The sequence below is a fragment of the Arvicola amphibius genome, chromosome 10 (assembly GCF_903992535.2).
Source record: "Arvicola amphibius chromosome 10, mArvAmp1.2, whole genome shotgun sequence".
In the NCBI taxonomy this organism is placed as follows: domain Eukaryota; kingdom Metazoa; phylum Chordata; class Mammalia; order Rodentia; family Cricetidae; genus Arvicola; species Arvicola amphibius.
In genome coordinates, this window is record NC_052056.1 from 32996610 (window position 1) to 33022882 (window position 26273).

The 26273-nt window shown below is 39.2% G+C and overlaps 1 protein-coding gene across 1 annotated transcript in view; it reads right to left on the bottom strand.

The window, feature by feature from the left end:
- Window positions 1–25896, bottom strand: part of Pros1 (protein S) — a 69203-nt gene extending 43307 nt beyond the window's left edge. Inside the window, exons 1-2 of the mRNA XM_038345363.1 lie at window positions 25638–25896; window positions 1004–1161 (exon numbers count right to left, since the gene is read on the bottom strand). Coding sequence (XP_038201291.1) covers window positions 1004–1161; window positions 25638–25713 — 234 coding nt within the window. The 5' untranslated portion in view covers window positions 25714–25896. The remainder of the gene's footprint in view (window positions 1–1003; window positions 1162–25637) is intronic.
- Between the last annotated feature and the right edge of the window lie 377 nt (window positions 25897–26273).

The following is a 26273-nucleotide window of genomic DNA, read 5'->3' on the forward strand; positions in this document are numbered from 1 at the left end:
GTAGCTACAATTTGGGACAAATTTTCTCTCTATGAACAAAGAGTCCTTGCTCATTATCCCTCAGCTGCTGTCATGAGGCTGGGAGCTGTGGCAGAGGCATAGGAGGAGGCTTGTATATGTCATCTCCCACTTTTACTCCAGACTGTACAATTCAGCTTAGGTAAAATACCTGAGAAACCCTGAAAAGTGTGACATTTAGACTCTCAAGCTCATACTTCTACCGCTTCGTGGTCATATTCATGCTACGCCTGCTAGCCAAAGGCGAGCCACAGATGGCACTTTCCTAAAAGGCTCAGATTGGGCAATATTTGGGAGAGGGGGTAACTTGAAAATTTTTACACACCGAGGATTACTGCTCATTATCAGTGGCCTCGGGAAAATTTACGAAGGTTATGGAACAACGTACACTCAGCATACACGACACCATAATAACTAACCTCAGTTAGGTGGCCCCATTTCTAGAGCTAAGTTGTGTATGGTAGGGCACACCAGCCTATAGTCACAGGACTTGAGAGGCTGAAGTAGAGGCAGGACGATAGCGAGTTCCATGGCAGCTGGGACTACAGAATAAGAGACTCTTTCAAACACAATCCAGCAATCAGCTGAAACAAAATAAATGAAAAACAGTGAAACACAGGCACATGGTCACACATTCACACGCCTCCTCTCCTGAGCCCTCAGTGCTACCAAACTTTGGGTAGGAAACAAAATACTTGCAAAGCATAAAGTCAATACTAGTTGTTGGTAATGAGGCTTAAGGGAAATCTAGTTTGGCTGGAGCACCTGTCATTGGCAGCCTGCCTGAAGTGACAGTGGAAACGCGTGAAAAATGATCTGCGGAATCATTAGCTTTCAAATGGAACCAAGGAAGCTCAGGCTGGCAATGTTCCAAATGTATTTTTTTTTTCTTTCTTTCTTTTTTTTTTTGTTTTTTTGTTTTCTCAATGTTCCAAATGTAAATGTGTATCTAAGTGTATACTCGACAGTGTCAACGAATGCTTACCGTTTCGGGATTATTTTCGAAGACTTCCCTGGCTTCCTCTTTATTGCAGAGTTCTTCAATGCATTCTCTTTCAAGGTTGCCCTTTTTAGTTTCCTCAAGCAAGGTGTTTGCTCGGCGCTTCCTCACCAGGACTTGTGAGGCACGTTCTTTTGACAAAACTGTAGAAAACATAAGTTTATATAAATAAAAATGTCTTTATTTTTCCTCTAAGTTATATCATCTTATTAAATAATAAATGCTGAAATAATTATCTGCATGATATTTAAAATTGATAGATTGGAACTCAGAAAATACGTAGCTGTATAAAGCCTTTGGTTAACAACTCCACCAGCAGACCCAGTTCATGCCTGTCTACGCAGCTACTTATAGCTGTTTTATATGAGCTATACAATTTATCCAGTTCATGCTTGAGGCCGAACACACTTAGATGACAGTCAGGTTTTTTTTCCACTTAATTAAAGATACACCATGCTAAAATGAGGTGTCAAAAAACAGTGACTCCACCTTTAGGGCAAGAGTAACAATTTTTTTTCAATTTTAATAGAGAACCTTTGGAATCTCTTTGAAGATAGAGAAACAAAGACATGAAGTCCTATCAGCCACATGAGAGTTGACAGACTAAATCAATTGACCCTCCATACACCTGGCAAAGTGAAAAAGGGAAAAAGAGGAAGTTTGCTAAGCATACACTACAGAAGACAAAGAGAAAAGGAAAATAACTTTGGTTACGAAAAAGGTCTTAAACAGGTGAACAACAACAAAAAGTTTTATAACCAACTGCAACACTAAGTTGGGAGGAAACTATTCTCATTGTATAAAACAGAAAATTGCAATTGCAGTTTTAAGTCATTTTGCAAACAAAAAAGCCAGTAAGAAGGGAATACATTTGCAAGGTTGTATACAAAATAACTGAATACAAACAATATAAAGAAAACAATAAAAACAGTGTTATAGGAGCAAAATTTAGAAACACTACAGACATATGAGGAGGGATAGCTTTAAAAATAATAAGCTGTAATACCTAACTGAATAACATCGTGGAATTTTTTTTAAAAAAATACTCGGGTAAATACCTCCAACATAAGAACTAAAATGCAAATTTTCGCATACTTTTCTCTCAGCATAAACATTTATATATAGACAAACATAGCAGTCCAAATTGCAAATATGTAAATAGTATGTAGACAAACATATAGAAAAGAATTTGAAAATATTCTTAAACTGCCAGTAGCAATTGTATCTGGAGAAAATAATAAAAAACATGAACTTATATATACCATCAGTATGTTGAATGGACTATATATAGTATTTAAAGAAAAAATTTAAAAACATAAAAAAGTCTATAAATTCTTTTATATTTCATGCATAAATAATTTTTTTACTACAAAGAGGAGCAAGTCTCTAAGTAGATAAGTGTATTTCAAGTCAGTGTCTTGTTATCAATAATAAACAATAGATACTCAAGAACTTGATAAAAGAAGGGGGTAAAAGGAAAGGGCTGGTTGATAAGCAGTCTCTCTAAACAACTGAAACTCAGAAATGAGATAAGTTAAGGGAATAGCAGGATACACGTTATCTGACTGGGGAAGGGGAAAGCGGGGCACCTCTTGTCAGGGGTGGAGGAGGAAGAAAAATACAGAGCGAGAAATAACAACATTATGGATATCTGAGAAAGGCATAAGTAATCATAACTATCTACCTAAAAAACTATATTACATAAAACTATATTACTTACAAAAATAATATTGTGTTTATATATTTATACATATATACACACATGCACATACAGTTTAAATAAAATTTATTCATCTGGGTTGCCAATGTTCCTTCCAAGAGCAAAAGAAAAAAAAACACCAGGTATGAGAAGCCCTCCTTTGAACTGTTGGTCTGGGTTGTCCAAGAAACTTTAATAATATTATAGGCTACTGGTATGGCCTTTGGTTGATCCTGAGAGATAGAAGGTAAGTTCCTTTTGCTGAAGATGCTCCTGAACTGGAACTGACATGAAATCCTCCTCTCTAAGAACTAGCCTTTAAGAAACAGAAAGCATTACTCAAGCTTCCAAAGAAGAAAAGCAAGCAACAGTCCTACCCAACTATGATGCCTATGTTACAACAACTACCATGACAGAATAACCCGAAGAGTGGAATAGTGTGACACACATACCTTAGTGGTAACCAACAGCTCTTTAATTGGACTTAAGGCTTGTTCAACAAGAAAGAAACAAAGACTGTTACTAGAAACCTAAGCAATTACCCACAGCTAGCAAAGTCATGGGTCTTGGAAGAGAACCTATAACCACCACTTAACTAAACAAGAACAATCCATAACTTCATTCTAAATATTTGTACTTAGACCTACAAGATAATCTTCACCCCCACCCCATTACAGAAAACTAAAAACAATCAAGATACAGACGTATGACCCTAGTGCCAAAGAATACACCCTCAAAACAACGGCTGCACCTAAGGCTCAAGCAGCATTGTGAAATGGTATGGAAAGATTGTAAGAGCTAGAGGATCAGGGAGTTTCCTGTGATATTGTGTCTCCTAGCAATGTTAGAGGCTACATCCATAAAATCTCATTAACATAACTACCTAAACATGAACTGACTAAGGACAACAATGGACATGCCAAAGTGAACAGTGGAAAGAGCAGAAGACCTCAACCCTACACAAATAACAACACTCAACTAAGAAATGCTAAACATGATAAAAAAAAATACTCTGCCCCCTCAAAGAGCACATTAGTTGGTTATCCAATACCAAATGATCCACCCTAAAAACATACATACAAGTAACATATACATACTGAACTTGTTACACTTAAGAATATATAGGTATATATGTGTAACAATATTTAATTAAAATGGGGCAATTAAATTGAAAGAAAGAAGTATATAGGAGGGCCTAGAGGGAGGCAAAAGAAAAAATGATGTTATTACATTATAATCTCACAAAATGAAAGTAATAAAAATAAGTGCAATAAGTAATACTGCTTTAGGTTTCTAACTTCCCAAATCAGAAATGTAAATGCAACCCCTGAGTAAATAGTTTGAGTTATACTTATTGTTGTGATCTAGCTGCCCTCACTCCCTCTGACCGACAGCAGAACTTCCTTGTGGTCTGTAACTGACTAGAATGCTTGTATTCTTTCTGGCCAGTGTTTTTACACAGAAGCAGTAGAGGTATAAAAGGCTTTAACTGAGGCAAAATAAAGGTTGCTGTCCTTCCATCTGAAAAGAAGCCTCCGTGTCTCCATCCGGGCACCCCCTACCGGTCTCGGCATCTAGGCATCACTGGCAAGGCACTTATAACTCTTATCTCTTTCCGTTTCATCACCATTAAGAGATAAAGTTTCAAGCAAGGCTTTGTGTGCCTAAAGGATAACAATGAACGTGCTACCTGCCAAGAGGATGACTGACTGACAAATAGCAGCACTGTCAATAATTCAAGTCTTACATGAGCAGCTGTTTCACTACTTGCAGGTGTTTAAGCATGCTACTTGTTTTTTTTTTTTTTTTTTTTTTTCTCATGGTTTATTTTTTTTTTATATTTAAAAATTTCCACTTGTAATAAATATAGCAAAAAATGTGGAATTCATGAACTTAAGAGCAAATATATAATTTTGTCTGAGAAAAATAGTAAGATTTTTACAGAACAATGAGAATGTTGGCTCAATAACAACAACTAATCAAAGTTAAAAAACTTTTTAAAAAGTTTTATTTTTTACTTATTTTTATTGAGCTCTACATTTTTCTCTGCTCCCCTCCCTGCTCCTCCCCTCCACACTTCTCCCCTCCCCTTCAACCCTCTCCCAAGGATCCCATGCTCCCAAATACTCAGGAAATATTGTCTATTTCTACTTCCCGGTTAAATACATTTTAAAAGAAATATTATTCACTTCCCAGCAATCTTCAATCAAGAATACTAAGTTTGTGGGCCAAGTAGCAAGGTGGTCCAGTGGATCAGAGCATTTTATATGTAGGTCTGATTTGATTTGATCTATCTTTGACAACAAGAATCAACATAAAGGTAGAACGAGGAACTCGACAATGCTATATTCTGGCCTCCACATGTGTGCTGTGACATTCTTTCTCTCTCTCTCTCTCTCTCTCTCTCTCTCTCTCTCTCTCTCTCTCTCTCTCTCTCTCTCTCTCTCTCTCTTTCTCTCTCTCTCTTTCTCTCTCTGTCTCTCTTTCTCTCTCTCATACACACACACATAAACACACTCACATATACACAATCATATTAATTTTTTAAAAGAATACAAGTAGTAATTTTGGGATCAGGGATTATCACAGAAGATAGAGGCAAAAAGAGTGTAAGCATGTAACCGTACAAAGAAAGGCTGCAAAATGATGTCTAAGGAGCATGACATGACCAAATCATTCATGAATTTACAGCAAAAGGAGTTGCCAGTTCTACGTGACAATGCAAGAGAAAGAACAGACACCTTGAGCTGTGCCCACTTGCAAAGAACATCACAGCCGGCCATGTTGACTGTAGAGTTGCTTGGGGTATTTCCATACCACTTCTTGTATGTAATTCTGGCCAAACTGCACTTGGTCTTGGGGAAGAGATAGAGTATATAGGTCAGGAAAACTGGGAGAAGGGGTTAGGCTCTACCTATAAGACTACAGGAAAACTGGTAAAGACTTTCTGGGGTGGGGCTGGGGGACATTCACAGTATTGTAGGCACTGTGCTGCCTCAGTGAAGCTGATAAACTCATTGGTTTCCCCAAAAAACTTTGATGGAATCATGCCTCACTTTGTTCTTAGGATTTTAGAAGGTGGAGGGATGCACAGTTGATGTCTGCCAGAAATAAGAAATTTTTGCAACAGTTCTACATACTACTAAGCCCTTAAATATTCAGTGAAAGATACATGTGGGGCTCATTGGACCATTCAGATCAGGGGAGCTTTTGGAAGCCATGAGGAAAAGTCATTGTTTTCAGTACTGAAGCTACTGGTGATGTTTCAGTACATAGCTCCTCATCCATGTTCACTTTGGCAGCCCTAGGTAAACCCTGTGAATAATGAAGAGGGTGCTTGTGGAAGTGAGGGGGTGTTAAGATAGGGTGGGGACTGAGTGTAACAAAAATGTATTAGTTACATGTTGGAAACTGTGGAAGAATAAATGGATTTAGTAATAAAGAGTTAGATATTAATATTTTAAAAAGCACATTGTTAAAGTGTTTTCCCATTAACCTCCAAGTCTTTCCATTCAAAACCCACTCAACAGTCAAAAGTGGGCGACAGGTGGTGGAGCACCCAACTTCTAGAAGAGCTTAAATAAAGTTTTTCCAGTTTTATGCTTTTTCTTTATCAAAAAAGGTTGTTTATTGCTTCTCTTTTAGGTTTGCGTTCTGTCACTTTCCCTGAGTCCTTTTTATCGGGCATCCATGAAAGAATGCATGTGAGAGGAGAAACTTGGCAGGGTTCATATCTGAGTTTGGGATTCAGTGTTGCATGCAAGATGGAAATGCCTTTCCCTATGCAAACAGAAGAGCCACTTGACCCTTTGACGTTGTACTTAGCATGACCCGGAGAGTTGAAATGGCATGTTTTCCTTCAAGCTTATGAAAAACAAAACCACTTTAGAACACAACAATCTTGAGTCATTAATGATGACTGGATGTGAAAAAAATATTAACAGTAATTAGATTTAAACTACAAATATTTTTATTTCTTTCCATAAATATCTCATGAGAGTTCTATTTGGCAGTGTGGAGAATGTTTTGAAAATGTGGCTTTTGCAGGAATGAAGAAAAACCCAAAGATTGCCATTCTTAAGTAGGATTTTCATCCCTTTAAATCAGTACCAAAGTTCAGGAAAGCTTGCACTGCTTTCAAAATGCAATGTTCATATATGCTTTCATCTCATCAAAGACAGTGTTTTCTTTGAATGACAAGTGTTTTACTTGTTTTTCTCTAAATTTTATATTTTGTTTAATATTTTGTACTATGCTGCTGAGAAAAAATTTCTTCTCACCAACTGTACTAATGATAAGAAAGTGGTTAAAGAACTATTCTGGAAATGGACATCATATGTTAGGCTTCATAGAACTGAACCATTAAAAAGCTGATGATAAACATTTTTAATGGATAAAAAGGATCACAAGATTGGCTTGGGTTAAGATTTGACTCTGGGATGTGAGGGAGTAATGCAAAAAGGAAATAATTATATGTGATGCTTGCAAAGGTTATGCTGAACCATTTGAATAAAGGAGTGAAGTTGGCTTTTTAATAGAGAAGCCACTGGTGTCCTTTAAATATGTGACCACTGACCATCACTCTGGAATACTTCAGTGACTGACTGAGCAGAGAAACAACGTCTGGACTGTTTATATACAACAGAAGTGAAATGGGCATCCTGACTCCAGGATTTAATTATTACTTTAATTTACAGTCTCTATTCTAGAGGGAAACAGAATAAATCACTGTCGTTGTTTTCTCAAGATTGGAACCTTTGATTTAACCAAGGAGAGTTGAAACAGTAAAGGTTAGTTACTTACTTCCCAGTGGCAAACATGTAACCCAGAAAAAAAGAGAAAACAACAAAACAATTATCTTGTCTATTTCTTTAGTTGAGAGACAAATGAAGATGATATGGGATTTCCCTCTGTATGCTATTAATATGTTTTGTTGCCAATGATTAATAAAAGAAGCTGCTTTCAGCCAATGGCTTAACAGAATATAGCCAGGCTGGAAGGTATAGATAGATAGATAGATAGATAGATAGATAGATAGATAGATAGATAGATAGATAGATAGATAGATAGATAGATAGATAGTAGACAGAGTCAGAGAGAAGCCATGTAGCCTCCACAGGAGACAGACACTAGATGCCAGACTCCGGACAGAACCTTACCAGTAGGCCACAAACACATAGTGATACACAGATTAATAGAAATGGGTTAATTTAAGATATAAGAGTTAGCTGGCAATACACTCAAGTTATTGGCCAAACAGTATTGCTAATAATATCGTTTCCGTGTGATTATTTCGTGTCTGGGCAGCTGAGAATGCACGAGCTGCCTACATGAAAATACTTTATTTGAAGAGATTTGCAGTTCTGAATTTGGTAAGGTATGACAGAGAGTTTCTCTAGGCCTTGCTGTTCACCCAACTGCTGTGCTATAACTCCATGAAGTTATAACAGGAGCCCCTTTGATGGCTAGAGAAAAACAACATCCCAGTCAGCTTCCTGGCCACTCTAATCTCCTACCCACTGGGAACACCAAAACACAACCTGATTTTGTTGTCATGTACCAAGGAGTGAACACAAGGAAGATATTTTGTCTTTGTTCTCTTTGACCTATTTTATTAAGATGGCATCAGTACTATTAGTTCACTGGCCTGTGTCTGCGCTTCTGTCTAGACAAATAACAGGCAGACTGTTTGGGGACATCAAAGTCAAAACTGAAGAGCTGGCCTCATTCTGTAATGTTACACTACTTGCAGCCTCCTGCAGATCTCTGAAATCAACAAGTATAAAGTGTGCTTAGATCTCTCAGAGGACTGGGGAACTGCTCGGGGATGGAGCATGCGCTTAGCAGTGCCAAATCCTCCTGGGTTCTTTCCCCGGATCAGCTAATTAAAAAGAACTCCAACTTAATGTGCAATTTATGAGCTGTGTATTTGATCAAAATACATAAACAAAGAGAGGATATTAGAAAGAACTACAGTGTTCAGTGGATTCCCCTTTGACTCTTAATTATTGTCCTTTTAAAGCGCACACAGGCTAGTAAAGTTTTGGAATATTGATTGATCATACAGTAGATGTTTACAATTCAACATAATTTCTATCAGCCTCTCAGAATTCCCTATGGCATGGTCAAAGGCTAATATAAGTTACAATAGAATCAAATGACATCTTATTAGAGAAAGAAAGGGAAAACATTGGGATAAAGATTCAGAGAGAGAATCCAAAGCAAGCCTACCACCTCCACACTTGGAAATAGAGGCAGGATCACAAATTTGGGCCAGCCTGGGCTATATATTAATGGCCTATGTCAAGAAAATAAAATTTAAAAAAAGAAATACCAAGAAAACTGGCTTGATTGGGAAAAACAGATCATTACAGAATTAAAAAAAAAAAACCTTAAAAGGTAATGAACATCCTCAAGATTAACTAAGAAGATAATACGTTCATGAAAGAGGGGAAAAAATCAAACTTAAAATCAAATAAAACTTAAAAATCTACAATGAAATTATCAAAACTGAAAAGTGCTAAAAGAAAAATTAAAGACATGTTCTGGAACATAAAATTTCAAAGAAAGAACATTCAGAGATAAAAATCATAAAGGATTCATTCTGTAGACTTTCAAGAAGAAGGAGAGAGGATGTAAGGAAGGAAATCATCATATAAGTACACAAGAGGCAATGGGTGCAGTGATGATAATATGCAAAAATAGAGGCATTTCCAGAACTGATGAGAAGCACTGTGTTTCATATAAAGACTGGAATTGGATTTTTTAGAAAAAGCAAACTAGATACATAACATGATAGTCTAATCAAGAGATAATAAAAATAAGCATTAAAACTGGACACCTCCCAACTGCTTGAGAGGTTTAGGAAGGGGAATCATGAATTTGAGGTCAGCCTGGGCAATGCCATCAAACCTCCTCTCCTCAGAAAAGAAATTGTAGCCATCAAGTTATTTAGATGACTTTGCAAAATAGAAAAGCAGTTCTCTTTCAGGCAAGGGCCATGAAGGTAAGCATTTTCTCAGCCCTGTGTCTATGTATTTTAGCACAATGTGGTGGCACATGCCTTTAATATCAACACTCAGGAGGCAGAGGCAGGCTGATCTTTGAGTCTGAGGCCAGCATGGTTTGCAGAATAAGTTCTAGGGCAGTCAGGGCTACACAGAGAAACCCTGTTTTAGGGAAGAAAGGAAAAGAAATATTGTATAAGCAAAAACAAGCTATTCTGGTGATAACATGAATGATTATCAGGGATATCCAAAGAACAATGAAAATCAAATAGTGCTGATGAGAATATTCTGAAAGGTCTAGACAGAAAACAATTCTTTAAAAAAAAATCCAAGCCAGGCAGTAGTGGCACATTCCTTTAATCCCAGCATTCGGGAGGCAGAGACAGGCTAATCTCTGTGAGTTTGAGGCCAGCCTGATCCACAAGAGCTAGTTCCAGGACAGGCTCCAAATCTACCAAGAAACTCTGTCTCAAGAGACCAAAAATAAAAAATAAAAAATCCTAAATGAGATGCCTTCTGAATCCCTTCCCTCAAGGCTCAGGGATCTATGAAGAATCTGAGGTGAAAAGTTTATAAGAGCCAGAGGTAATGGATGACTCCAAAGAAACAGTGTCTTTCAGACACATATGACCTCACAGATACTGGGGCAACATGCACAGTCTGCACTGACTCAAGATAGACAGGGTCCCAGCTCTAACGTGGGGTCCCATCCCTACGAAACTCTCTGCAATTGATACCAATTGAGAAAGGGAAAATCCATTTTCTCCAATGGAGAGTCACTAGGTGTATAAAACACACTCCAGGGCAAACCCTGTACCCAGAAGTAGAAGTCCAACATAAATTAATTCCATGTGGGTTTTTTTTGTCCTTTGATTTGTCTTGTTTTTGCTTGTGTGCTTACGTGTGCGTGTGTGTGTGTGTGTGTGTGTGTGTGTGTGTGTGTGTGTGTGCTTTTTATTTTGTTTGGACATTTTGCAGTTTATTGATCTTTTGATTATTTGTTCTGACTCATTTTTGTGAGTTTTTTTTTGAGAGAGAGAGAGAGAGCATCAAGTTGAATGAGTGGGGATGATTCTGGGAGGAGTTGGTAGAAGAGAAAACAACCAAAATCTATGATAAATTTTTCCAAATAAAATTTAGGAAAAAACTCAGCATCTTTCCTAACACAAATAAAAATCAGACACAAAGCAGAAGCGGAGTTGCAACTGTAGCTACAAATATCCTCCATTCCGCTGGTCCTGGACCAGCATCTCTACACCCACCACGCCCCACCCACTGGCTCCTCATGAAATAACCATTCTAATGCTTACTATAAATTAATTACTTACTCTTTTGTCTATTCGCTCAGGCTTTTTATTTACTAACTCTTACATCTCAAATTAACCCATTTGTGTTATTTTATATTTTACCACAAGGCTTGTGGTTTGTTACATCTTGCTTCTTGGCGGCTACATGGCATCTGCCTGACTCCAACATTTGTTCCTCCTCTATTTTTGTTTTGATTTTCTGTCTTGCTATATTCTGTCATGCCATAAGCCAAAGCTACTTCTTTATTAACCAATGGTAATAGAATATATTCATATCATACAGAGGAGAATCCTATATCAGGCAACATAACGCCAGCAGAAATATTAATATCAAACAATAAATCAAATAAGAGATGTTGGAGGTCATTATGGAAAGAACATGGTAGGGCTGGAGATATGACTCGATGGTAGAACATTTCCTGAGCACTCATGTGACTCTTAGTTTTGATCCAGAGAAACACACAGTACACACAAACACACACACATACACCCACATCAACACACATTCATACATGCACATATACATGACACCACAGGCACACACTGACACGATATATTGTGACTAGAATATATAAATATGTCACATAGTAATTCTTAATATGTCATATAATTCTTAACAAAAAGCCAAATATTTTAAAAATATATACCACCCAAATTAATATGTAATCTTTTAATTTCACTTAAAACCCTAACTGCTGTAGATTTTTATAAATTGTTCATTAAGTCTGCTTTACAGAGTTTCATGCAGTCCAGGCCAACCTGAGACTCACTATGTAGTTACAGACACTCTTAAGCACTTGATTCTCCCTACTCCTTCTCTTAAATTTTGGGATCAGAGATTAGGGGTACATACCACTACCCCTGGCTTATGGACCAGCACCTCTAAATTGCACTGGAAAAATAGGTGGTCACTAAGCAGGAGCCTCAGGAATTGCTGACCATCGTCTTTCAATTCCCACTCAGTACCAGGGCTGAAAATGATTTTCACTAATATCTAAGTTGAGCAGAAATGTTCCACACATTAGCAATTGAGATCTTGTTGCCTGCTTTTAAACCTGACAGCTAGTCATACGAGTTGACTCCTGTCATTCAATCATCTGCCAACTGATGCAACTTGCTTTTATAAAATTGTAGGTTTTCTACTGTTTTACCACAGGATTTGGCAGGATTTTCCTAGGTTTATATTTTATTGAAGTGGGGGAGTCCTTTATAATTCAAATCCAAATAAAAAGGGAAAACCATATAAACACAGATTGGCTTATAAATACTAAAATGTCTGTTCATCAAAACACAGAGTCTGATTCAGACAAACAAAACTAAACAAACCCAAAGGATGTGGGAATAGGTCTTGCAGGGAAGGGGAAGTTCACAGGGTAAAGCGATAAGACAAGGTGATCCTAGAGCAATGACAAGAATAACCAGAATGTTTTATATACACGTTTGAAATTGTCAAAGAATATATTTAATAAAAGTTAGAAGAAAATTAAGATACAAACTATAAAGGGGGTTTAAAGTTTTAACGAACACACAAGACTTATAAGAAAAAGACCCCACTAGAAATAATGAACTGAAATATCAAAAGGCATTTCAAAATAGATAACCCAGGACAATACAAATATGAAAAGATGTTGAATGCGAATGTTATCAGCATTCCTGAATCCTCCCCAGGAAGCAGATAAACAGAAAGGTTACATTAGCAAGCAGAGCTGAATTGTGCTCCAAAAACTCTAATATTTTCTTAAAAAATTGGCAAGTCTAAAAGTCAAGCTAAAATTATATTCCTTCACTTTCTCCAAAAGTTATCTTCTCCCACTTTTCAATTACTGCATTTACAAAGACTTTGCTAAAGTTAATGTTCAATGTTGGCAAAGATGAAAGCATTATCAACTTTTTGAAAAAGATTTCCAAGGAGTTATTTCACAATATGAATCTGAAATGTTCCAAACAGGCATACTATTTAGATATTCAACTTATAATTCTAGGAGAATAAGCCAATGAAATGAACATGGTCATATCCAGAGAAATATTATGAGCATGTGACTCTCAATATCATTGAGAGAGGCAAATAATTGAAAGCATGCTAAATATTCTCACATACTGTTCTGGTTATATAATTACTATGAACACAAGCTAAGACAATTTGCACATTTTAAAGGCTGGTATGTGGTGTAGTTCATTGCATCTAAGAGAAGTATCATTTGAAAAGTTTGTTTTTATTTTTAATTATTTGTATGCATGTGTGTCTGTGTGTGGTATGTGATAGAGCAGGAATTTGTCAGATCATTTGGAGCTGGAGTTAAAGGCAGTTGTTAGCCATCTGACGTGGGTGCTGGGAACCAAACTCTAGCTCTCTGCATCACCAATACTGGCTCTTAACTGCTCAACATCTGCATCATTCTTAATGTTTAATATCTAGCCACATATGTTAATACCTAAGAATGCACATAACAAATGTTGCCTAGTCTGTTTAGATATTTTCTCGATTAGGTAGCACTTAGATTACTTTGGAGTAGTGAGAAGAATCAGCTTGTAAAGGTGCTGGCTGCCAAGCCTGAAGGCCTGATTCTTTCCTTAATTCTCCTAGTTTGGTTGGTTGACCCACCTACACTTCCAGCCTGGCCATTCAGCATTTTATTAAACCAATATAAGCCTACATATATTTTTAAACACACTGTATACCATTTAGAGGTTTTTTTAAATCTGAATCTGTCTTTACTGTACATCTCTATTCTTTTCAGACCATATGAGTCTTTAATCTGCTAAGCAATATGGCTAGGATTAAAGCTGCAATTGTGGTTACTGGCTACCACCATTCCTTAGCTTTTTGAGAGTTTAGCTTCATGGCTGAGGTATTGCTGGGAGCCATGTTTATCGTCACGACTCTGTGGAGTTTCTAGGTCCATACCACCATCAAGAAGCCTGATGCTGGATGCCCATAAATACCATCTAAGATGTTGGGGGCAGAGCCTCTTAAAAGAGCTGTAAGGCTTTTGCTGCTAATGCTGAGTCAAGAAGCCTCTCTTAAAGGAGTCACACCTCTGCTTGCCACTAGCAAGCAGAGCCTACCAGAGAAAATATGGCTACCAAGAAGTTGAGTTTGACTCTGTTCTTATCTATTATAAAGCTTTTTTATTTTAAAGCTTTCTCAGGCTTTATGCAAAAATTCTTGCCAAATTTTGGGGGCCATTTGTAATGTGAATAATAAAAACCCAGAGATCTATATTGAGGTTCAACCTGAAGATCAGAAAAGCAAAGCAGTCAAACCAGTAGAGAGGTCTTACCTCTAAGAAATCCTCAGACCAAAAAAGAGTGACTGCCTGTGTCATCCCACTTTATATCCTCTCTATTGCTGGAATTAAAGGTGTTCACCGCTACTGCTTGGTTTCTATGGTGAATTAGTGTGGCTGCTGGGATTAAAGGTGTGTGCCACCACTGCCTGGTCTGTATGGCTAATCAGTGTGACTGTTTTACAATCCGATCTTCAGGCAAGCTTTATTTATTAAAATATAAGTGAAATGTCACTACATTTCCCCCTTTTGTCTAAAATAGAAAAAAGAAGGCTTTAACTAATATAAAAACTATATACAATAAGTACAATAACTATATACAATATATTTAGGCAATAAATACATCAACAATGGTCATCAACAATCCATTTAACAAACTCAGAGAAAATGTTCCATATCCATCCTATTTTGGTGAGTCCAAAGTCCTGTATTGATAGTGAGCCAGATCTGCTCCTGGCAGCACCAATTTACTTCAAGAGGAAGATGGGCATCGAAGAGGCTCCTTACAGAGTTGCTTAGCCATTTGGGCAAGAAACTGCTCTTGCCTGTACTGCTTGATGAGAAATGACAGAAACAGCTGGTTGCCTGGACAATCACCCAAAGTTCCTCTGCAATGTTGGGGCAGCCATCTTTGGCTACAGGTCTAGAATATCTGTCAGTGTTTTCTATGAAACAGGGTTTTTGCAGGACTGTCCCATCTTGTCTGGGCAAGGTCTGGCAATCACTCTCTTTGTGTCCTGCTTATCCTATTAGGACATACTGTCAGCATACTGTCAGCAGTTGAGGCAAGAGCACTTTCTTGCCCAGTGGCTTACGTTTGCTACAAAGATAGCAAACTCCATTTGGAGTTTCTTCAATGTCCATTATTTTCTCTGAAGTAGACTGGTGCTGCCAGGAACAGACATGTCTCATTGACACAGAAAAAAGAAAGAAAAAAGGACCTATGTTATTAAAACATCTTAAATGCCATATTCTGTAGATATCTGAAGTGTGTGAAGATGACCTCATTTTAAATATATCTCTGTTTGACTTTGAAAACATACCTAATATGATTACAAGTTTGATTATAATAGGCGATTAAACTACTAACCTGCATTTTCTTATTATCCTAAGCAGTTGGTAATAATAATTTTTCAAGGACTAGACACTTGTGTAGTGAGGAGCTGTGGGCTGCATTCCCGCCTGGCTCCCGGCCGCCTGGTTAGCTTATGGCCCGAAATAACAACACACAAACTGTATTCATTTAAACACTGCCAGGCCCATTAGTTCCAGCCTCTTACTCACATCTTGATTAACCCATATCTAATAATCTGTGTAGCACCACAAAGTGGTGCCTTCCCAGGAAGATTCTAGCATACGTCCATCTTGGGCTGGAGCTTCATCGCATCTGACCTGGCGGCTGGCTTCATGGCATCTCTCCCAGAGAGTAGAGGCATGACAACTGCCTGAGCCATCTGCCTCATTTCCTTCTTCCTGTTCTATCTACTCCACCCACCTAAATCCTGCCCTATCAAAAAGCCAAGGTAGTTTCTTTATTAGCCAATGAGAGTCATCCATCACACTTGCATCACACTGTTAAATGAATTATATAGGTACAATCCCTTGAACAAGAGTAGAAATGTATGTACAACATGTTATAACAAAATTAACCTCAAATTTATATCAATATACACAAGTTCAATCCAATGTTAAACATTTAAAACTAGTAGTTGCTTTCTAAAAGTAGATTCTGTAATCTACCTTTCAATCTTATCATATCTATATCATCCCTTTGTTCCTTTTCAAAGTAAATTCTGCCCTTTTTCTTCTTTTTTTCTCATTTTTTTATTAAAGATTTCCATCTCCTCCCCTCCTCCTCTCCCTTCCCTCCCCTCCCTTCCACCCATACCCCCACTCCCTCCCTCTCCAAGCCAAAGAGCCATCAGGGTTCCTTTCACTATGTTAAGTCCAAGGTCCTCCCAACTCCCTCTAAGTCCAGGAAGGTGAGCAACCAAACTGACAAGGCTCACAGTGAGCCCGTCCATGCTGTAGAGTTCAAGCTCATCGCCGTTGTCCTTGGTTTCTCAGTCCTCCTCCACCGTCAGCCACATTCAGAGAGTCCAGTTTGGTCCCCTGTTCCATCAGTCCCATTCCAACTGGACTTGGTGGTCTCCCATTAGATCTGTCCCACTGTCTCAATGGGTAAACGCACTCCTCACGGTCCTGACTTCCTTGCTCATGATCTCCCTCCTTTTACTCATGAATATCTTGCATATCACCATAGAACCTTCACCTGGCGTTGGATGGAGAAAATGACAGAGCCCCACATAGGAGCACCAGACTGAGTGCCCAAGGTCCTGATGAGGAGTAAATTCTGCCCTTTTATCCTATCATATCTGTATCCTCCTTTTTCTTTTTTGAAATGTACAATATTACCTCTAAGTAAGGAATAGCACTAATATCAATGGGAAATTTTTCATGGTTTTTATTGATCTTATTATATACTTAGAAGTTAGCTAAATTGAGTGATTGATTGAACCAATATCGAGAGTCCAATTACTGTCTAACTAGTTATTACTTAGGGATGAGGCTTTATGCATGCCCACTTCAACTCTTCCTGTTGGAAAAGGGAGAGTAAATTCTCAAGGGTATGGCCCCTGGTAGGTTGACCACACTCCAATGGATGACCATACACGTAAGAGTGTATGTATAGCACAAAACAGATTCCATTTTTAAAAAATAAACAAAAAGGTAGGTGGATGGGTGGGGTCATCTTAGAAGAGTTTGGAGAGGTGTGTAAATATATATGAAATTCTCAAAGAACTAATAAAATGCTTTTTGTTTGTTTTTTGAACCAGAGTGTCTCTGTGTAGTACTGACTGTACTGGAACTTGCTATGTAGACCAAGCTCACCTCAAACTCAAGAGTTCTGCCTGCCTCTGCTTACTGAGTGCTGGGATTAAAGGAATGTACTATCATACCTGGTATAATAAAAGTAATTTTTCAAAACATAGTTTAAAATTATCAAAGAACTTAGAAAAAATTTTTAAAAAATTAAAGTTGATATACTTTTTGTATCACAAACCATTACTACATACTGCTTCTTCCAGGAGTAGATGGGAATGGATGTAGAGGCCCACAGCCAGATATTATGTGGAGAGGGAATCTAAATTAGAGGTTTGTATCAGGTTCCTCCCCTCAGAGATAAGGAAACCCCTTGGCAAAGGAGGAGGAAAGATTGTAAGAGTCAGAGCAGATGAGCAAACCAGGAGAACATGGCCAACTCGACTAATTAAGCAGTGCTCACATGGGCTCACAGAAACTGAATTGGCAAATCTACATGGGTCTGAACCAAGTCCTCTGTATATATGTTATGACTGTTGGCTTGGTGTTCCTGTGGGACTCCTAACAGTGGGGGTGGGTATTTCTCTGACTCTTGCCTGCTCTCAGAACTCATTTCCTCCCATTGGGTTGCCGTGTTCAGTCTCCTGGTGAGAGCTATTGCCTTGTTTCACTGTAACTTGTTTGCTTGTTGTCTCTTGGAGGTCTGCTCTCTTCTGAAGGAAACAGGAAGGGAGTGGATCTGGGGAATAGGGGAGACAGGGGGAGTTAGAAGAAGTGAAGGGAGGGGAAACTGTGGTCTGTGATCAGGGCTACTGAATAAGAGAAGACTATTTTCAATTAAAAAGAGAGAAGGAGGAGGAGGAGGAGGAGGAGGAGGAGGAGGAGGAGGAGGAGGAGGAGAGAGGATAGGTCTTATACCGATCTCTTGCGAGTGCACTCCTGCTGCTTCTCTCCTCCCCTTCTTACGCTCTTCTTCTTCTTCTTCTTCTTCTTCTTCTCCTTCTTCTTCTTCTTCTTCTTCTCCTTCTCCTTCTTCTTCTTCTTCCTCTCCTCCTCCTCCTCCTCCTCCTCTTCCTCCTCTTCTTCTCCTCCTCCTCCTCCTCCTCCTCCTCCCCTCCTCCTCCTCCTCCTCCTCCTCCTCCTCCTCCTCCTCTCTCCGAAGAAGAAGAAACAAAAAAAAAATGTGTTCCTTGACAAAGATTGTGCTGTGCAATGGAGATCTCACTGGCAGCTAGGAGGATCCCAGACACTCCAGATGAACAGATAATGTGATTTGAGTGTACCGAAAATTACAGAAAATGGCTGACACATCCTGTGGGAACGTTAAAAAGCATGTTCAGACAGGACTATTCCATAGCCTCTAATCTAGTTTTTCCTTTTCATTTTTAATGAAACAGATAATGATGTGATTATTAGAAGATTCTAAAATGTCTCCTGCTTATGTTATTACCGAGGTCTTTTGTTTGTGAAACATTGTATTTGCTCAACTCCATAACATCACAAAATTAAAATGACTACTTCCCATTGTAATCTACTTGACAAAAAAAATAGACAGTGATATACTCAGAACCAACAATCATTACTAGATATTGATCTTTGCTACAGCTAAAAGCTTCAGGTCTAGAGTTAAGGAGAAAAGGAAGCAGTTGTGATGTGTTGATGTTTGGTGACTACTGATGTCCTACCTTTCAGCTCCTGTGAATATTTACTGATTTGGAAATAGGGTTTTAGCAGATGATCAAATCAAAATGAGGACACAGAGACAACAGTTCACCACCAGTAGTGCTATTTTTCATATTTTTGGTTGTTAGCCTAGCCTTTAACAACTGAGCCATCTCTCCTGCCCCAGTAGTGTTCTTTCTAAAAACAAATTTAGACGAAGAGACGCAAATGTACAGAACAAAGATGTAAAAACTTTAAGGAAAAAGCAAGGGACATCTCAGGCCACCTGTTACTAAAGACAAATGTGAAACATGTTCTCTTTCGTACCGTGTGGAAGCAAGAAACCAAGTTAATGGCTTGATTTTTGACTTAGACTCCATATTCTTAAGACTATATATCCCTTTCGTTTAAGTCACATAACTTGAGGCACTTTTGATATGACAAGCCTGGGACACTCAAACAAAGATTTGCTCTTAAATTTTTGCTTTGTTTTTCTACAACTAGGTTTTATCCACCCAGAAATCTGGTGACTTAGAAGGGATGCCTTAATAGGAGCAACTACTATCCTTTCTACCTAGCTTTTGTTTTTAAGATTTTATTTATTTATTAAGTATACAGTGTTCTGCCAGAAGAGGGCACCAGATCCCATTATAGATGGTTGTAAACCACCATGTGGTTGCTGGGAATCGAACTCAGGACCTCTGGAAGAGCAGCCAGTGCTCTTAACCTCTGAGCCATTTCTCCAGCCCTCTACCTAGCTTTTAATAAAAGCTTTTAATAAAAGCTAGGAATAATGTTTAGTATTTTATGTCCTTCACAACCTCTGAGAGAAAAGAAAGGTATTGTGCTTAAGTTATGACAGTGAACAAGGTAAAATAATGTTTCTGCAACATATGAGTCAGGGTAGGGAGGACCAGAACTCCTTTGGAATGAATAGATGCATCACCCACATGTAGGAAGGCATAGGCTCAGTAAGTCTGTGTAGAATTGCTCTTACTGAAAAAAAAAAAGAAAAGAAAAACATTGGAAGAATTTCTGAGGGCAAGAATGATGGAAAATGGGTTACCATGGCATCATTACCAAGCTCTATTTGCTAAGCAAGAGAGATTCAGGCAAGCGTTAAAGCCACTACCTGTGTTTCATTGTGTTCCTTTCTTTGGAAAGAAGGTCATGGATGTCTGTTCCAGAGTAAATGACTACAAAGTAGACATTTTTTCCATCTGTTCTCGGCCTCAGTAGCCATCCCCTGTGGGAATCATCCTTTCAATGATCTGTGTGACACTATGCAAGCTGTTAACCATGGGACTTCAGGGTCAAGCTAAGCCAAGAACTGATCAAGCTATCCTAGGAATTTGAGAAGGCAGTTAAACTTAGTCATCTGAAGGCAGTCTGTTAACTAGTATCACATGAGTTTCACTATATACATCAACTAAAGACACATGTCTTTGCTGTTCCTATGCATGACTGACCACACACCATTCCATAGCTCACTGATCAATCAATGTAAGTTTTCCAACCTTCTCTGAGTTCTTCCTTGTTATGGTCTAGCCCTTAAGTATATCAGAAAAGTTCAAGTGTGAAAGTTCCTGTCCGCAAAACAGCAGTGTTCATGGCGGAGTCTTTAGTATGTGGCTGGTGAAAGAAGGTTCTGTATTAATCACTGAATTAACCAATAGGTGGATGCATAGTTTAATGGATTGGGAACAGCATATGAAACGAGCTTTCCCTTTTGATTCCTAACCTCAGGGAGGCGATGTGAACAATGTAGCATCCTTCCATGATTGTAGGCCCAGAAACAAGGGTGAGTGACCGCAGACTAAAAGGTCTGAAATCATGAGCCCAAGCAAATCTTTCCTTGCCCTAGTCAATTTTCTTGGGTATTTTTTCACAATAATAGCAAAAATACAAGAAACTTGACACTGGTGGTATAGGAGGTCCTTCTGTGTTTGCACTGCTTTCATTGGTTGAATAAACTGCCTTGGCCTTTTGATAGAGCAGCCCTTAGGTGGGTGGAGTAGACAGAACAGAATGCTGGTAAGAAGGGAAGTGTGGCAGACACCATGAATCTCTGGCCTGAGACAGACATAGGTTAGAATCTTGCCGGTAAGCCACAGTCACGTGGTGATACACAGATCTAATAGAAATGCGTTGATCCAGATGTGAGAGTTAGCTAATAAGAGGCTAGACCTTATGGGTAATTAATTAAATTAATACAATTTCTGTGTGATTATTTCGGGGGTTTAGCTAGCCGGGCAGTGGGACGCAGCCTGTTCCTCCTTACTACAACTTGGATTGTGGTTGGTACTGTGATTATAAATTTTGCAGCTTAGAGCAGTGTGAAATAGTTTGGGGAAGCAGGCTAGAGATGGTGTACAACATGGTAAATGGAGCTTAATGGATGATTCTGGAAGAATCATAGAAGATTAAAATGTTCTAAACCTCTCCATAGTGGAGAGGTTGCACATGAAAGTGAAGACTGCTTTGGGAACAGGACTAAAGGTCATTTGTGCTGGCAAAGAAGCTGTCTAATTTTCCCCATATTTTGCAACTGTATGTGATGGGGGCTTAGCAATGAAACACCAGTTAGTCCTTTGAAAGAAATTCCAAGGCAACTCTGCATCCAGGATGCGGCTTCAGATCTCAGCTAGATTTACAGTAAGACTCGGGAAGAAAAAAAAATCAGAGGAAAGACTTTAGAAATTTGCTGTTTGATCAGCAAAGAAAAGCCTGTAGAGTTGAGCTGCTGCTCATGGGGACATTCAAGAGGGTAGCATCATAAAAAATAATCCAAGCACTTTGTACCTGTGTAGTTGGAAAGATAACTTGAGGTGATCTCATGAATCTAGAATACCCATCCTTCACGGGCTCAGACGTGGGTAAATGTAAACCTTTCTTTGAGAAGAACATCCCTGGGTGTTCTGGTCCCACAGCTAAGAAATCATTTCCTCCATATTTCTCTTGTTTAATCACAAAATAACTGAGGAATCCACTGTAGCCATGATGCAAAGGGAGCGGGGTGGCTACTGATCTTGCTATTAGCAGAACTTGATTTCACCCATGTGGTACTGTGTTTTGTTTTGTTTTGTTTTGCTGTTGTTGTTGTTGTTTGGTTGCTTGTTTTGTTTTGTTTTGGTATGGAGTGCCAGGGTCCCATTGATATGTCAAGGAAAAATTTAGCTTATACATGGTTGAGGTTTTGTAAGCAGACCCTGAATGTCCTGAAGCTGTGAAAGCAAAAGCAACACTAGTGACAGCAAGGACAGCAGAGATGCCAGTGACATGGCAGAGCTTCCAAAGGAAGCTGCAGATAGCAAAGCAAAGCCTGTTCGAGAGGATAACCATAAGGTCTGAATTCAATATAGCTGTGGGGGTCGTCTTTAGGGCTCATATCTTAACATCATGTGCCTTAGATGGCGGACGTATAACTATAGCACTCAACACTTGTCCTGCAAGCTCTCAGTCTTCTTTAAACAAATTCTCTCTCCTTGTTTTACAGTTCTTCTCATTTGGCATAGGAGTGTTTTCCCATGCATACTTAAATATTGGATGTACGTAACTTGTTCTTCTTGAATCTCAAAGTTCCTATCTACGGTTTTGCCTTGAATCTCTAAAAACACTTTTGAACTTTGACTTTTGCTCCATGATGGAATTGGTAAGAACAAAGACTCATAAAAGCTGGACTAGTGTGTTCTGATGCCTACTGCATCCTGAGATTGACATGAGTCTTTGAGGCCCAGGAAAACGATTATAGTTCAGATGCGAAAAGTCCTACAAAAGCTCATTCATTGAGCACTTCATCCCTAAGGAAGTGGTAATCTGAAGTGGACTTTTGGGAGATCATTGGACCAAGAAAGCATTTGCCCAAGGCCTTGAATTCAGTTTAATGGGTTTGGGGAAGTAGGGTTGTATCATAAAAATAAGCTTTTTTTTTCTTCCCTGATGATGCTTCATCTATTGCCATATTGTTCTGCCTTAACACATGCCTCCCTAAGTGCCCATGAATGGCAACCTCAAAACCATGAGTCAAAACAGACCCTTTCTTTTTAGTTGATTGTCTCATGTATTTTTGTCAGAATGACTAAAACTGGCTATGACATTCCTGATTCATTATTGTGACTCTCAGATAAAGAATACACACACACACACACACACACACACACACACATGTATTATGTACATATGTATGTATACCAATATATTTTTGATCGGAAGCATACCATTCTGTTACCAGACCTCAATGGTTTTGTCCATCTCCCAGTGCATTTAATATTTAATGTATATAAATAGATTTCTCATATTATTATTTAAAGCATACATATTTAAATACTTCACTCAAGATACAAGGAAGACATGAAACTTCAACCAACAGCAAATGTTCATGTGAAGTATATCTCTGTACTGGCTGGCACAGAGTTCATGGTAGAAGAATGTAACATGGTATATTTTATTATCACCATTGCTGTATCAGAAGCTAACTCTTGCAGCACAAACCCCAAATATAAATTAACCTTGAAGCCGGGCGGTGGTGGCGCACGCCTGTAGTCCCAGCACTCGGGAGGCAGAGGCAGGCGGATCTCTGAGTTCGAGGCCAGCCTGGTCTACAAGAGCTAGTTCCAGGACAGGCTCTAGAAACTACAGGGAAACCCTGTCTCGAAAAACAAAAAAAAAAAAAAAAAAAAAAAAATTAACCTTGAGAACATTGCTCCATTAGTGTAGCAGTATAGATTCTGAAGTAAAGAAAATTTAAAGAAAGACAAAAATAAACTCATGACAAAGAGGAGAGCTAGCAGAGGGCACAAAACATATAGAAATGATGGGTAAATATGTGCTGAGAACACTGTATCCACCCGAAAGGGAAGTCTGGATAAGGCCAAGTTAGCCCACCCAAAATAGATATCCTCCTCTTCCCATTTCCCTTTTCACCACAAGCTCTCATGAGTGATGAGCAAACTGCATGCAAATGTGAAATCGAAATACAAGGCTTTTTGTGTATGTATTTCTTACTTTATATATTTGTGATTTTTATTCATGCAAATACATTTGGAAAGTCACTTGATAGCTGAATACTTGCTTTCTTGTTAAAATGAAGAACTTGAAAGTCAGGCATGGTGACACATGCAAGCAATCCCATCACTTGGAAAGTCAAGAAGGCTACTGTAGGTGAAGTGTAATTCAGAACTACAGAGCAGGGTGCTGGCTTTTGTTGATGGTGTTTTAAGCAGCCTCTCAAAAATATCTGTTTTCTGCAAAGGGACCCCTTATTATAGCAGTATTTCTAGAACCATACAATCAATTATACGTAAGATATTTAAAAATCTAATTATAGCTTAAATTTTCAATCTTCTGGAGTTGGGGAGTTTGGAATCTAGCTCAGTTGCAAGCATGCACAAAGTCCTAGATTTAATTCTCAGTGCCACAATGAAACCCAATGACAAACAAGACACCAAAAGAAAATCTTTGGGAGGAGTCACAGCTTCGGGTGTCTGTTTCTTCATCAATAAGCCAGAGATGATTTAATCTGAACAACAACCAGGAAGGTTATGGTCATTATAGGACCAAATATTCTTTCTGTGATGTCCTCGTAGAATGAACTTGTCTGTTTTCTGTGTGATCCCTTGCTCTTTTCCCAAACACCAGCTATCTAAATTTTGTTTTATTTTGTTCTGTTTTCAAGATAGGGTTTCTCTGTGTAGCCCCAGTTATCCTGGAACTCACTCTGTAGACCCAGCCTGCCCTTGAACTCAGAAATCTGCTTGCCTCTGAATTTGCTAGCATTCAAAGCATATGCCACACCCACCCTGCTGCTATCTGAAAATATTTGAATGTCTTGATAAACAAGATAGATCACGTGTAGGCATACAGTCACATGTAGCTTATTTATAGGGGTTTGATTGTTGAAGTTTTATAATTGTAACTTGTTTATCTTCAACATAAAATAAACATACTACACTCTGGTCTTTAAGTTAGTTATAATTTTAGAAATATCTGGCTCTCTTCCTTATTAATTAATAAAAACTTGGAATTCTAGCAAACTTCTATTTATCATCTTTGAAATGTTTCTTTGGTGCCCTTGGTAGCTTAAATGGTATTTGTTAAACAGTTATTGCTCCCATGCCAGTTTCTGGGACTACAAAAGAGCAAAAGAACGCACTGTTAATTATGAACATATTTAAGCTTTTGAAAACAATTTAATTGACAATTAAAATGCACTAAAGCCTTGTTGTTCGTTATATATTTCTAAGAGAAAACTCGATACGCTGCCTGAAATCTTCAGAAAAATAAGGTACAAGGAATTCCTGCCATCACCTCAGAAAGTAGCAGTCAAAATCCGCAGAACAAACCGATCCTCGGGACAAGATAATATCCAGCAGTCATTTCTGATATCAAGGTTAGAGAATGATATGTAAACCCACAGTAATCCTCAAACAGTTTGTCAATGTGAGACAAGCCAATCAAGTTCAAAGTCCAGAAATTGCAAAAGGAAGGGTAGCTGTAAGAGAGGGTGCAGGCTGGGGCACTCTTTTGTAAAAGAAAGGGCACCAAAGGGTTGACTTAGCTTTCCGAGCAATGTTTAGGACTGTGCTCATCCAATTCCTTTGACACTTAGCGTCACCCAGGTTCTTGCGTCAGGTCCTGGGTGGACAATGATTCTCAAAGCAAGGCAAACGTTGATCCCGTCCCACCTTTATACCCCCAACTAGCCCCAGGCTGTGGCTACTCTCTGAGCTGTGGGGGACTTACTGGAAACTTATGAGGCAGCAAGCAGCTTAGTGGAAAATCCTACCAGCCGGGGCACGTAGGAAAGGGAGACGCCAGGAGGTATGAATTACTTACAGTTTGTCTCCGAGGCTGGCAGCACCAAGGCAAGACATGCCAGCAGCACCCGACAGCGCGTGCTCAGGACCCTCATTGCTGAGCGGGCGGCCCGGGCTCACTGAAGGCGCAGCGGGGACCGAGCCGGCGCTCGGCCGAGGGAAGCTGTGAGTCTGGGCTCAGCTCTTCCAGCTCTGCTACGGCCCAGCCCGAGCGCAGGCGGAGCAGCCCGGGGCGAAGGGGACCGCCCGCTCCCAGCCCCCAGCCCGGGAGGGGAAGCGCTGACTGGGACATTTCCTGGAAGCTTTTCGCTGCTGGGGGTGGGGTGGGGGTGTGGAGGGGGGTTGGGAGGGGGAGGGCTCAGAGAGTGAGGTCGGAGGCCAAGGAAAGCTTATCAGAGGTCCTTTGTCACTGTCTCCAGTTCTGCATTTACTTCTTTTCTTTAGAAAGTGAAGTTTTCCAATGGTGAAGAAAAGACCCTCTCTCCTTCCCTCCCTCCCCCCTCTCCTTTCCCTTTTCCACTCACTCTTTCCCTCCCCCTTTCTCTCTTTCCCCTTCTCTCCTTTCCATGTCCAGAGACTGTGTCAGTCAGGAGGATGTCAGGATGTCAACCTGAACTCCGAAGCCAATTTGGACTTAGGAAGAAGACTGACCGGA